This window comes from Biomphalaria glabrata, chromosome 17 (genome assembly GCF_947242115.1).
Source record: "Biomphalaria glabrata chromosome 17, xgBioGlab47.1, whole genome shotgun sequence".
NCBI lineage: Eukaryota > Metazoa > Mollusca > Gastropoda > Planorbidae > Biomphalaria > Biomphalaria glabrata.
In genome coordinates, this window is record NC_074727.1 from 27010052 (window position 1) to 27024951 (window position 14900).

The 14900-nt window shown below is 35.1% G+C and overlaps 1 protein-coding gene across 3 annotated transcripts in view; it reads left to right on the top strand.

Annotated features, from left to right (window-relative positions):
- Positions 1-14900, top strand: part of LOC106079506 (uncharacterized) — a 262219-nt gene that overhangs the window by 128749 nt on the left and 118570 nt on the right. For all 3 annotated transcript variants that reach the window (XM_056015519.1, XM_056015522.1, XM_056015521.1), the window contains exons 16-17: positions 278-514; positions 3805-3887. In XM_056015519.1, the coding sequence (XP_055871494.1) occupies positions 278-514; positions 3805-3887 (320 nt within the window). The remainder of the gene's footprint in view (positions 1-277; positions 515-3804; positions 3888-14900) is intronic.

Sequence of the window (14900 nt, forward strand, 5' to 3'; positions counted from 1 at the left end):
GGACTTTCAGATTGTAGATATTAACTTATTGACTAGACACTGTGACACTTTATTTAGACTACCAGATTGTAGATATTAACTTATTGACTAGACACTGTGACACTCTATTTAGACTACCAGATTGTAGATATTAACTTATTGACTAGACACTGTGACACTCTATTTAGACTACCAGATTGTAGATATTAACTTATTGACTAGACACTGTGACACTCTATTTAGACTACCAGATTGTAGATATTAACTTATTGACTAGACACTGTGACACTCTATTTAGACTACCAGATTGTAGATATTGGCCCATTCACAAGAAATTGCTATCAGAACGTTTTGACTGGTGCCAAGACAATGGTCTGGTGTGGACTAATGGGTGACCTACCAGACGGCACAGCGGTCATCTCTAAAGCTTTCGCTCTGGCTACAAGACACGGAGTGTCCACTTACATCACGGATGAACAGACTAGAGATGCCTTTGATAGTTGTGGACAAAAAGACGTCACACATATCACGTTGAGTAAGTATATATATGTTCGTTGAGTAAGTATATGTTCGTTGAGTAAGTATATATATGTTCGGATTGTTGAGCTGAGCTCACCACCTACAAACAAAAGTGCATCAAGTTAATACATCAAATTAAAACAACAAAATACTTCATTTTAACACATACAAAACATCCGCTTAACACATCCGTAGACATCAATTTTTATTTAGCCTTTACTAGTAGTATCCGTATCAACGCATCGTTAGAAATCACCGGGACACATAAGTCACAAAATGATCCTCAAATCTACAGCTCAACGCATCAGCCAGACACCATGACAAGGACTTGTTTATTGCCTTTGAATCTGATCTTAGCCTAACAACAGTAGACCCTAATTTAGAACTTCACCAAAAATAGAAAATATTTGCTTGACTCCTAATAGATGTCAACAGAACACATTAACAGACAGGCACATACATATGTATTCAAAGTAATTCATGCTTGGCTTTGGGACAAGTTGGTCCAGTCTGGACACTGACTACGGTAGGAAGGTTGTCGCCCACACATGATTGTTATTTATTGGACTAGATAAAAGTCTGGACACTGGTCTGGAAGGTTGAGTGCAGTTTCTTCCCACAGTTGATGGCTCCCAATGGCAAGTACACCATACAGATCTCTGCCAGAGTGTCACACCAGCTCTTGATTTTTTTCCCTAGGATTGACTCCCAAAGCGTTTCCAATTAGGGCGTTGTCCAACTTCCTTTCATTGCAAGGCTATATCTTTATTCTCTTTTTGTTTTCTGATTATTGTCTCTTCAGATCAGGACGCCGATGCTCCAGCCGCTTACAATCCAAGGGCTCGCAAGACATTGCGCCCACCTCGAGAGACCAGGCGCGAGAAATTTGTGGCGCGAGAAACTTGTGGCGCGAGCAGGTGGCTAATAAAGAAATGGGAAAAAGCAAGGAACGTTGCGTCACTGGACAGGGTGAACCACGGCCAGAAAATCAGTCGGTCGTGTGCCTCTAAACTGACCAGCCGTTCCAGGACAATGGGGGGGGGGAGTCGAAGGGAAAATGTTACCGGAAAAGGAGTGGAGAGTTTTATGAAATAAAATAGGAAAAATAATTGAATGCTCCGCGACCTGAGTGATTCCCCTTGTGGTCACAGTCTTGTACGGAGTTGTGGCTGATAGATTGCTGTACCGACTGCGACTGATTGCTGATGAAGTGTTGTACCGACTGATTGCTGATCAAGTGTGGTACCGACTGATTGCTGATCAAGTGTGGTACCGACTGATTGCTGATCAAGTGTTGTACCGACTGATTGCTGATGAAGTGTTGTACCGACTGATTGCTGATCAAGTGTTGTACCGACTGATTGCTGATCAAGTGTTGTACCGACTGATTGCTGATCAAGTGTTGTACCGACTGATTGCTGATCAAGTGTTGTACCGACTGATTGCTGATCAAGTGTTGTGCCGATGTGCCAAAAACTACCTAATGATTGCTGATGGATCAAGTGTTGTACCTAATGATTGCTGATGGATCAAGTGTTGTACCTAATGATTGCTGATGGATCAAGTGTTGTACCTAATGATTGCTGATGGATCAAGTGTTGTACCGAATGATTGTTGATGGATCAAGTGTTGTACCTAATGATTGCTGATGGATCAAGTGTTGTACCTAATGATTGCTGATGGATCAAGTGTTGTACCTAATGATTGCTGATGGATCAAGTGTTGTACCTAATGATTGCTGATCGATCAAGTGTTGTACCTAATGATTGCTGATCAAGTGTTGTACCTAATGATTGCTGATCGATCAAGTGTTGTACCTAATGATTGCTGATCGATCAAGTGTTGTACCTAATGATTGCTGATGAATCAAGTGTTGTACCTAATGATTGCTGATCAAGTGTTGTACCTAATGATTGCTGATGGATCAAGTGTTGTACCTAATGATTGCTGATCAAGTGTTGTACCTAATGATTGCTGATGGATCAAGTGTTGTACCTAATGATTGCTGATCGATCAAGTGTTGTACCTAATGATTGCTGATGGATCAAGTGTTGTACCTAATGATTGCTGATAGAGTGTTGCAGTGTTCTACCTGAGGTTGGCTGGAAGAAGATTGCAGCCGTTGATCGACTGACGAAAATCATTGTGTTGGCCACGCCCACTATTTCTAGCACCATTTGTAGTAGTGTCCTTTGCCAAACTGTTCGATCACCATTTTAAAACAGACTTTCAGTCCATGCATGCCAACAAATTCAGTTCTTTGCAAGTTATTGTTATGCCTGGTACAATAGTAAACAGCTTCAATTAATATTTCGCAAAAACATTAGTTCTTGTTTCAATTTAAATCTTTTCAGCTTATTCTACTACATACAGATATATTGTTTTTGTTGTTGTTTTTTGAAACAGCAAGCATGACTTGGACATTTGACAACTTAGGTGCTTTCAGTAAAGAAAAGTCTAGAAATAGAAAATAGTTTATAGAACACGTTAACTTAGGTGATGTTTTGTTTTCTCGTGGACCACGTCTGGAAGAATTCGATGGCCACGTCTGGAAGAATTTGTTGGATCATGTCTGAAAGCATCCGGTTGATCACATCTGAAAGCATCCGGTGGATCACGTCTGAAAGCATCCGGTGGATCACGTCTGAAAGCATCCGGTGGATCACGTCTGAAAGCATCCGGTGGATCACGTCTGAAAGCATCCGGTGGATCACGTCTGAAAGCATCCGGTGGATCACGTCTGAAAGCATCCGGTGGACCACATCTGAAAGCATCCGGTGGATCACGTCTGAAAGCATCCGGTGGATCACGTCTGAAAGCATCCGGTGGATCACGTCTGAAAGCATCCGGTGGACCACATCTGAAAGCATCCGGTGGATCACGTCTGAAAGCATCCGGTGGATCACATCTGAAAGCATCCGGTGGACCACATCTGAACCGTGTTTTAAGTGTTGCTGAGTCTAGCGTTTGTCATAACAATCAAATGATGATGATTGCTAAGTTTAAGTCATGGCAATCAAACAATGTTGTTTGCTAAGTTTAAGTCATGACAATCTAACGATGTTGTTTGCTAAGTTTAAGCCATGGCAATCTAACGATGTTGTTTGCTAAGTTTAAGCCATGGCAATCTAACGATGTTGTTTGCTAAGTTTAAGCCATGGCAATCTAATGATGTTGATTGCTAAGTTTGAACCCTACCCCCCCCCCTTTAAAAAAATGAATTTGGTGTTGTGTACAGTCAGACATAACTAAGACTGAAACTCTCACGGTGTTTGGTTGATTCTTTCTCTTGGTATGTTTCTTTAGATGGAGAAGTGACTACACTTTTACTGAATGGGAAACTGCCCAAAGGTTTAGCCGTACTGAACAAATACAGACATAAGATGAAAGTAAGTCGGCCCTCGTTCCATGTTATACACTAAAAGGTTGATACAGACATGAGATAAAAGTAAGTTAGATCTAGTTCCATGTTATACACTAAAAGGTTGATACAGACATGAGATAAAAGTATAAAAACTTTGAACATAAAACCAAATGAACGTGAAGAAATTCAAGGGATGACTTCCTTTTAGTTATTAGGTAATTTATTTCTTTTAATTTTGTGATCATGTGATCGTATACAGAGTCTAGTGAAGGCGTGTAAGATTATGTATAGAGTCTAGTGAATACATGTAAGATTGTGTTTAGAGTCTAGTGAATACATGTAAGATTGTGTTTAGAGTCTAGTGAATACATGTAAGATTGTGTTTAGAGTCTAGTACATAGAAGTAAGATTGTGTTTAGAGTCTAGTGAATACATGTAAGATTGTGTTTAGAGTCTAGTGAATACATGTAAGATTGTGTTTAGAGTGTAGTACATAGAAGTAAGATTGTGTTTAGAGTCTAGTGAATACATGTAAGATTGTGTTTAGAGTCTAGTGAATACATGTAAGATTGTGTTTAGAGTCTAGTACATAGAAGTAAGATTGTGTTTAAAGTCTAGTGTTTACATGTAAGATTATGTCTAAAGTCTAGTGTATACATGTAAGATTGTTGTCACCACCTCAAAGTTGGTGCCATAGAGTAGAAACCCTAATTCTGTATTGTGTATGTTAATTCCATATTGTGAATCTTATTCACAACCCATGTTACACTAAGGTGAACACTTTTGACCTTAGGTGAACCAGAGAGTTAAAGGCAGTCAGTCCACATAGAGATCTTGTAGCAAGCACTTGTATTGAGTCACTTAAGATATAAGCAGTAGAGTTAGATGTTTAAAGTAGTTGGTTATAGAATAAGTACTAAGTTGTGATATTCGTATATTACTGTTGGATTAATACTGACCATTCCTGGGTCGAATTGTATGGTGTATTCACTATGTGGTGTTATATTAAACTTATTGTGTCTGCTACACCCAGCGTCATTTCATTATTCTGTGATCTGTAACAAGAACCCAATGTCACCACCACGCCTACATTGATAACCACAGCCACATTCATAACATATAAAATAACTCAGTGACATTTATGGTGTCAGAAGCGGCCGAAAACGACATTTATGACAGCATTGTTCAAAGTCACTTTAACATGATATGCTGAGACAACCTGCGTGGACGAAACTAGACAACCCTGATCTTACAACCTGTGTGGGTGAAACTAGACAACCCTGATCTTACAACCTGTGTGGGTGAAACTAGACAACCGTGATACTACAACCGGTGTGGGTGAAAATCTAGTACTTCAAGTCATTCAAGTCATCGTTTGAAGACAGCTGATATATGGTCAGTCGAAGTAGCTGACATATTCAAGAATCATCTACATCGAGTGCTCGTCATAATTCTAATGACACACTCCTATTGTCGCTGTCTAACAGCACATTTAATAAGAGAGCTCTCTTACTCTCAGACCTCTCTTGTCGTCACTACCTAAGGTCATTTTTAGTTATTTATATTTGTTTCAGCAACTGTACGAAACAGTGGATTACCTATCAAGCATATGAATTATTTATTGGATTACTTGTCAACTATATGAATTGTTTAATGGATTATCTGTCAAACATATGAAGTATTTATTGGATTACTATTGTTCAAGAACTTGAGTACCGTACCATTTAACATTGTACTGTGGATTTAACAAGTGGATTACTTATGAACTGTACCATTGTGCTGTGGATTTAACAAGTGGATTACTTATGAACTGTACCGTTGTGCTGTGGAATTACCGAGTGGATTACTTATGAACTGTACCGTGGACATATTTTATGTGGGGCATCACCGGAACTTTTTGGACAAGTCAAGCATCAAGTGAATATTTAAGGGAAGTAACTTTAATTACCCTTTAGTATTAATGAATATTGATTAGTTCTCTTTGAACTACACCACAATTTTTTTCATTGTTTACATTTGTATTTATATATACATCTGACCTTTAGGGACTAAATTTAATTATCTATTGAGTCTGAGCATTTATTTTTTTTTTCAAGTAAGCATCCAGGTATTGGTAGGGACTCTTTAGATAAAGTAAATACTTGATCGTATAGCTGTATTAGTTAAGTTTGTATTTTGTCAAGTATCTATCATATTGTTAAACTCTTGTATTGATATTGTCTTGTTTACATCTGTTGAATTTTTTTTTGCGTCATAGTTATTTCTCATTGTAATTCTTTTGTCTACTATTTCTACTATCTTGTAATGTCTCATTTAAAGCAGACTGTTTAGTATCTATAGTGTATTTATGTTTGTCTAATTACTTATTAATATATATATTTATTTTACTTCTTATTTCAACCTATTTTTTATTATTATCAACACTACACTACACACTTGATACACTATGGGATATATTTTGATTTGAGATTGACAAGATTTATATTGTATATACTCTTCAAACACATTCAACCATTCTGATACTATTGATACATTGATCACTATTTACCAGACTAATAAGGCTCACATAATTGTGAATTATTTGTTGCAATAAACTTTTACATTGCAAGTGGAGATACTAGAAATACATAATCACATAATTGATCAGTAAAGTATTACATTACGAACTAGACAAAGTACCAAGAATAACTTAAGATACCTCATAACCTCAATTGTTTCGCACAAAATATATATCTACTATTACCTGCAATTACTATTTGAGCTATAATAATTATTTATCGTACAATATTCATTTACAACTACCTAGTGTACACATATCTATTAATTAACTATATTACTAATTTGAATCTTTGAAAATGGCTGAATATGAAAAACTAATAGAGATAGTGGATAAACTAAAGTTAAAAGAAGATGATAGAGCTGCATTCATTAAAATTGAAATAGACAGAATTAGAGTAGAAAAAGACAAGCAACGGGAAGAGAGGCTACATGAAAGAAGACTGAGAGAGAAAGAACAAGAAAACTTAGAGAAAGAAAAAGAACGCCAGCATGAAATAAAATTAAAAGAACATGAAGAAAAAATGGCCAAGCTAGCAAAAGAAAATAAAGACAATTCAGCAAGTCAAACTTCATCTCATCATCAGTATCATAGCAAATTTAGGAACTTTGACCCAAAAGAAGACACATTGGAAAATTTCATTATTCAATTTGAATACATCTGTCAAACAGCAAATATGAATAGTGCACAAATGGCTCAACAACTTCTAGCTAACCTAAGAGGTGAACCACTAAACATCATCGACACACTAACTATGGAGCAAAGAAAAGACTACAACACAGTGAAACAAAGACTAATTGAACATTTTGGCAAAACGGAGGAGCACTATCGAAAACTTTTTAGGGAAATAAAACTAGCAAAGAATACAGATTTAAAAAGAACAATACATGACATGCGCCAGAACATGACAAAGTGGCTACAACTCGCAAACTGTAACTTAGATGACCCCAAACAGATATTAGATTTCTTTCTCATTGAGAATGTGTTAATAAATGTTACAGATGCAGCATTCTCATTCCTGAAGGAGAGAAAAATAAAAAATGAAGCTGAATTGATATCAAACTTAACAACATACAAAGACTCCCACCCAAACATCACCATTGACAAAAGGGAATTGTACAATGTAGCTGCAACAGTGACAGAAAACCATCCAAGAACTACAAATAAATTTAAATATGCCAAGAGCATACAATGTTTTTTCTGTGGCATATTGGGTCACACCAAAGCAGAGTGCAGAAAGAGAATGGCATCAGAAAAACAGCAATATGTAAATAGAAACCATAAATATGGAAGAGATAACAGAACTTTCCAGAGCTTCAGTCCTAACTATAATAGATCCTATCAACAACAATATAACAGAAGAACATGGCAAAGCTACAGTCCAACTAACAGTAGATCACATCAAACAAACAGAAGATGGCAAAACAACAGAATGTCTAGAAGAGATCAATTTCAAGATAGACAACATACTTACCACAATAACAATCATACCAGACAAAACATAGCAGCTGTAGCAACTGAAAGACCAATAGAATATGAAACAGTAGCATATATACAGACAAAGGTAGCCAAATTAAAAGTGTATCCTGCCTATGTGGATGGCATTAAGGTATATGCATTACGTGACAGCGGCTGCACCTCAATCATTGTAAAGAAATCACTAGTAAAACCTGAACAGATACTTGAAGACAAGGTCACACTGACTTATGCAAATAAAGACTTATGGGAAGTATGTGAAACAGCATTAGTTTTCATTGAATCACCATGGTTCACTGGTCAATACAAAGCCATAGTAATGAACAACCCAGCTGAAGAACTAATAATAGGGAACATAGAGAATATAGTTGAACTGTCAGAAGAAGCCTTAGTAAAATGGGCTAATAGTGTGAATCAAGAAAACATTGAGTTAGCATCAACTACTAATTCACATGATTTCAACAATGTCAGTATACATGAAGCAACTAAACATAATCAGTCAATTGCAGATACAAATAAAGTAGATGTAGAATGTCAAACAGATTCTAGCACAACACTAAAAGTAACTAGTGAGATACAAACAGAGGAAGTATGCTCCTATACAAATGCTCATAGAGATGAATTCAGACCTCAATACAGAACTACTAATGAGAAAATGGCCTTAACATTTAAAAATAGTAAACAACTAGAACTCTATAGTGCATCAGTTAATGAACGTGATGTTAAGTGCATAATAGATGAAGAATCTACCACAACCTTTGTAGATAAATATTTAGTGAAGCAAGAGAATTATCTAAATGACATAGCTATTGTTACTATGCCCAATAGTAAAATCATACACTGTAAAACTGCTATGGTAGATATTACATCACCATGGACAAATGGGAAATTTAAGGTTGTTGTTCTAGAAAACACTATCTGTTCAATAATTATTGGAGCATATCCAAATTTGGTCAAACCTTGGGAAAAGCCACAAATTAGAACTAATCTATGTCTATACAAATTGCCTGGTAATTGTTCATTGGATGATATCTTATCTAGTGTTGAAAATGTATCTAGTAATTGTACCTATAGTAGTATTGAAGAGCATCCAAAATATGGCTATTTTATGGCTATTTTATGTGGTTAGATAACAAAGATTTTAAGGAATACAAGAAGATTTTGCATGAGATGTATGAAAAAACTATTCAAGGTCAAAGAATTAAAGTCACCATTGTAAATTTCAAAGATTTAAGATTCACACCTTAAAGTAAACACAATTATTTTTACAACCAACTATGAGCATTATTCTGTAAACATTGAGCATTATTTTGTAAACATTGAGTACTATTTTTAAACATTGAACTAGAAACCCTAACCCTAACCCTAACCCTAACCCTAACTCTATTTGTAAACAAACTTTGGAATTTGATTACTTCATTGTAACCTACATTTTTTCACATTCTTTTGTCAACAAGAATAACATTTTTTGTACTCAACAATGTAAACAAACATTGAATTTTTTCCAAACTTATTCAGTACCTAGCTTAATTTTTTCCATGCAATGTAAACATTATTTTTTCTCATTGTATTGAGAACAACTTGGACAAATTTTTTTTACAGCTATTGTAAACAAGATTGAAATTTTTTACTATGTCATTTATCACAATTATATAACTTAGTCACATTTTTCAATACTATTGAAACAAGAGATTGATTCATAATGTAACTTATTTATTTAATGTCAATTAGTGTAATCAAATATTGACATACACTTGTATTTTTTTGAAAACATTTTTGTCAAACTATTCTTATGGACTATGTTTTTCTGTAACAATCATTGAGGTAAACAAGAAGATTGTTGTACAAACTTTTTGATATTTCAAGTACTGAAAGAGACACTTGATATTATTCTTTTAAATTGGACTTGCATTTTTTTTCACAACAGATTAAAATAAATACAACTAAACCATTATGATGTTATGGTTGTATATATATATATGCTTGAACAAATTAATGTAACCTCAAAGATAGTATCACAACTGACACATTTTTCTCAGTTGAATCTTTTTGAAAAAAGATTTTTTTTTGAAACTTTGTACTCAATAATTATTTGATAAACATAATGTAATATTAAACTTATGTTATTACTACCTACAAATTATTTGAACTGGCATATAGAGAAATACTTAATTGAAACATAAGGTGCATGTAACAAGAACTATGAAGGATACTTATTACTTTGATTTCATGTTGATACTTTTGAGCAAACAATATTTTGATACTTGAATTATACATATTTACTTGTGTAATATTAATGCACAACAATTTTTTTATGGAGATGTCAAACCTCATATTGAAGTAAACAGATACATTGAATTTGTAACAATGATCATTTATCAATTTGATCTTGAATTTTGACACATATATTTTGAATTTTTCTATACTTATCACTTACATATTGAGACTTACTTGTAACATTTTCTACATGATTTGTACATATTGTACTATTGGTGTTAAAAAACCAGACTTCTAACATTTCTATAGTGTCAAAGATTTTTTATAAATAGATATTGTGAATAAAAACTTGTATTAATTTTTCACATTGTGACATAGGAGATTGTCATTGAAATTTTTGTCACACTTTGCACATATTATTATGAAGAAGACTTGTAAATATTGAACACATTTGAACATTGATGTATATATTAGAACTACATATAAAGAATTATTTGGGATGTTAAGTATTTGACTCAGAGAATTATTTGAATTGCCTTACAAGAATATGATGGATTAGAGAATTTTGCCCTTGTATGAATTTTTTTGATTCAGCAAATATTTTGTGTAACACTGTCATATTATATATTTTATTTGAAGTTTGTAGTTCTATTTGAACTCTGCAATTGTACATTTCATAGACCCCAAGAATTCCAATTGATCCTACTTATGATAATTATGTCGTCAAGCTAAAAAAAAAAAAAAAAAAATTTCTTCAAAATTTTTTTCAAAAGGGGGGTGATAGGTAATGTCACCACCTCAAAGTTGGTGCCATAGAGTAGAAACCCTAATTCTGTATTGTGTATGTTAATTCCATATTGTGAATCTTATTCACAACCCATGTTACACTAAGGTGAACACTTTTGACCTTAGGTGAACCAGAGAGTTAAAGGCAGTCAGTCCACATAGAGATCTTGTAGCAAGCACTTGTATTGAGTCACTTAAGATATAAGCAGTAGAGTTAGATGTTTAAAGTAGTTGGTTATAGAATAAGTACTAAGTTGTGATATTCGTATATTACTGTTGGATTAATACTGACCATTCCTGGGTCGAATTGTATGGTGTATTCACTATGTGGTGTTATATTAAACTTATTGTGTCTGCTACACCCAGCGTCATTTCATTATTCTGTGATCTGTAACAAGAACCCAATGTCACCACCACGCCTACATTGATAACCACAGCCACATTCATAACATATAAAATAACTCAGTGACAATTGTGTTTAGAGTCTAGTACATAGAAGTAAGATTGTGTTTAGAGTCTAGTGTTTACATGTAAGATTATGTCTAAAGTCTAGTGTATACATGTAAGATTGTGTATATAGCCTAGTGTATACATGTAAGATTGTGTATAGAGTCTAGCATATATATGTAAGATTGTGTATAGTTTTGTGTATACATGTATAATAGTATTATAATTTTAAAATTTGTTTATTAGCTTTCATCTATGTTTATGAAATCAAACTATATTGGTGTATACATCTTTTTGTTTATCAGAGGACAATAGATCAACTAATCTAGGTGTTTATCCATCAGAGAGTTACTATCTAACTAATCTAGGTGTTTATCCATCAGAGAGTTACTGTCTAAGTAATCTAGGTGTTTATCCATCAGAGAGTTACTGTCTAACTAATCTAGGTGTTTATCCATCAGAGAGTTACTGTCTTAGTAATCTAGGTGTTTATCCATCAGAGAGTTACTGTCTAACTAATCTAGGTGTTTATCCATCAGAGAGTTACTGTCTTAGTAATCTAGGTGTTTATCCATCAGAGAGTTACTGTCTAACTAATCTAGGTGTTTATCCATCAGAGAGTTACTGTCTAACTAATCTAGGTGTTTATCCATCAGAGAGTTACTGTCTAACTAATCTAGGTGTTTATCCATCAGAGAGTTACTGTCTAACTAATCTAGGTGTTTATCCATCAGAGAGTTACTGTCTAACTAATCTAGGTGTTTATCCATCAGAGAGTACTGTCTAACTAATCTAGGTGTTTATCCATCAGAGAGTTACTGTCTAACTAATCTAGGTGTTTATCCATCAGATAGTTACTGTCTAAGTAATCTAGGTGTTTATCCATCAGAGAGTTACTGTCTAACTAATCTAGGTGTTTATCCATCAGAGAGTTACTGTCTAACTAATCTAGGTGTTTATCCATCAGATATTTACTGTCTAAGAAATCTAGGTGTTTATCCATCAGAGAGTTACTGTCTAACTAATCTAGGTGTTTATCCATCAGAGAGTTACTGTCTAACTAATCTAGGTGTTTATCCATCAGAGAGTTACTGTCTAACTAATCTAGGTGTTTATCCATCAGATAGTTACTGTCTAAGTAATCTAGGTGTTTATCCATCAGAGAGTTACTGTCTAAGTAATCTAGGTGTTTATCCATCAGATAGTTACTGTCTAAGTAATCTAGGTGTTTATCCATCAGATAGTTACTGTCTAAGTAATCTAGGTGTTTATCCATCAGAGAGTTACTGTCTAAGTAATCTAGGTGTTTATCCATCAGAGAGTTACTGTCTAACTAATCTAGGTGTTTATCCATCAGAGAGTTACTGTCTAAGAAATCTAGGTGTTTATCCATCAGAGAGTTACTGTCTAACTAATCTAGGTGTTTATCCATCAGAGAGTTACTGTCTAAGTAATCTAGGTGTTTATCCATCAGATAGTTACTGTCTAAGTAATCTAGGTGTTTATCCATCAGAGAGTTACTGTCTAAGTAATCTAGGTGGTTATCCATCAGAGAGTTACTGTCTAAGTAATCTAGGTGTGAATAAGAGATTGTCCCTTTACAAAACAATTAGAGAAATTATATTTTCGCTAGACATATATTACCCGCGGCCAGCTGGTCTCAATTTGCGTATCACTGTCGATATAGTCACTGAGAGTTTTGTAAACAATTAAACGAATTAATAATGTTTACTTAAATCCATTTTTTCAAATAAAAACATTTGATTGTAGGCCTACATATATTTGAGCAAAGTGTAGTAGTCAGTGGTCTTCAACGGGGGCGCTGTCGCCCCCTGGAGGCGTTTTAGAGATTTTGGGGGGCGCTGGGAGCCAAAGGGGCGGTAGGGGGGCGCTGGGCACAAAAAAAGGGGCGATAATGAGACACAGGGCATAAAGGCGGAAAGAAGAAACTAAAGGTGCACTGAAACAAAACAAATTGTAAAATTCTTCAAAATTAAAGCTGGCAAACTAAATATAGACAAATTATAGTTAGTCTGCTTCTATTTTAAGAACACAAACAGCGTTAGAAATTGAGTTCGGGAATCCCATTTTCTATTTTTAAATTCTTACTCTTTTGGTATAATTGGAGGGTATCTTGTGTACATAGATCTTGCGCGCATAAGATTTGATAAACAAAGTAGGTAATACGCCTATCTACATATGCTAATATGTTGATATATTGTGTGTGAAGCGTGGTCGAGAGGCCAAGTGTCTTGAATTTGGCTACCTAGAAGGGGGCTTGAGGTTCGACTCCCGACTCGAGCAGAGTTGTGTTTACTGAGCGCCTAGAAACCCCCTCCCCCCACTGGTCCACAATTGAGATTGGACCAAAAGCGCTATAAGTATGAAAGTAGCGCTGTATAAAAGCTATAATAATAATAATTGATATGTAAATGTTAATTGAAAAAAAAACAACAACGTTAAAGCTAACATTCAAATAGAATCATTTCACATTTTTTTAAAACAAAAAACAAAGTGTTCTTACGACTACAGACTGGTATGTCATGGAATATTGCTTAGAGTTTTAGTGAATAGCCGCTGGATAAAAAGTATGTTCTACTTTAAATGACGGCATTTTCAGATGAGATCAAGTCGGCTTTATATCAATATCCAAAAATAATTTAAGAATATTCATGAACAATTATAAAAATCTATTATTAAAACAATAAAGGCAAAGCAGGATATGTTTTAGTGGCGTCTTAAAAAAAATGCATAGCTTTTTTTAAAGTCTTATGATATTGTTTGAAAATTTATTAAAACTAAAATTAATTTTTTAAAAAACATGTTACACAAAAAGACTTTTTTCTGCTAGTGACGAAATATTATTTCAAATTGTCTAGCTTATGACGACATAGAGGAAACCATCGGTGGTTGGACGCTACAATGACTTCATAATTCATTGGCCTCTTTAGTCGTAGAACAACTATGGTTCATCTCAGAGCACACTTCCTCGTGTGGCTGTGGAGCCCTATTTTGGAGAGACACTCCCGTCCACAGATAGCGCAGGTTAAGGTGGCTTTTGCTTCGGTGGTAGAGGAGCTGGCCATATTTCGGATTGTGCGTTTTTCTTCCTGAGCTGAAACCCATGTACTTTCACTGTCCATAGCTTTCTTGGTCACTGTCTCTCTCCATCTGTTGCGGTCTAGAGCTATGTCTTCCCAATTATCAGTATTGATGTTCACTGATTTGAGGTCACGTTTTATTACATCTATGTAACGGAGGTGGGGGCGACCAGTTTTTCTTGTGCCAGTCGCGAGTTGACCATAGAGGATGACTTTCGGGATGCGATTGTCCTCCATCCGGCGAACATGTCCAAGCCAGCGCAAACGGCGTTGTCTGAGGGCTGTAAAGATGCTGGGAATACCTGATCGCGCAAGGATCTCAGTATTGCACACTTTTTCTTTCCATGTGACATTCAAGATCCTACGGAGACATCTCAAATGAAATGAGTTCAGTTTTCTCTCTTGCTTTGCGTAGGTGGTCCATGATTCACCGCCATACAGCAGTGTACTCATA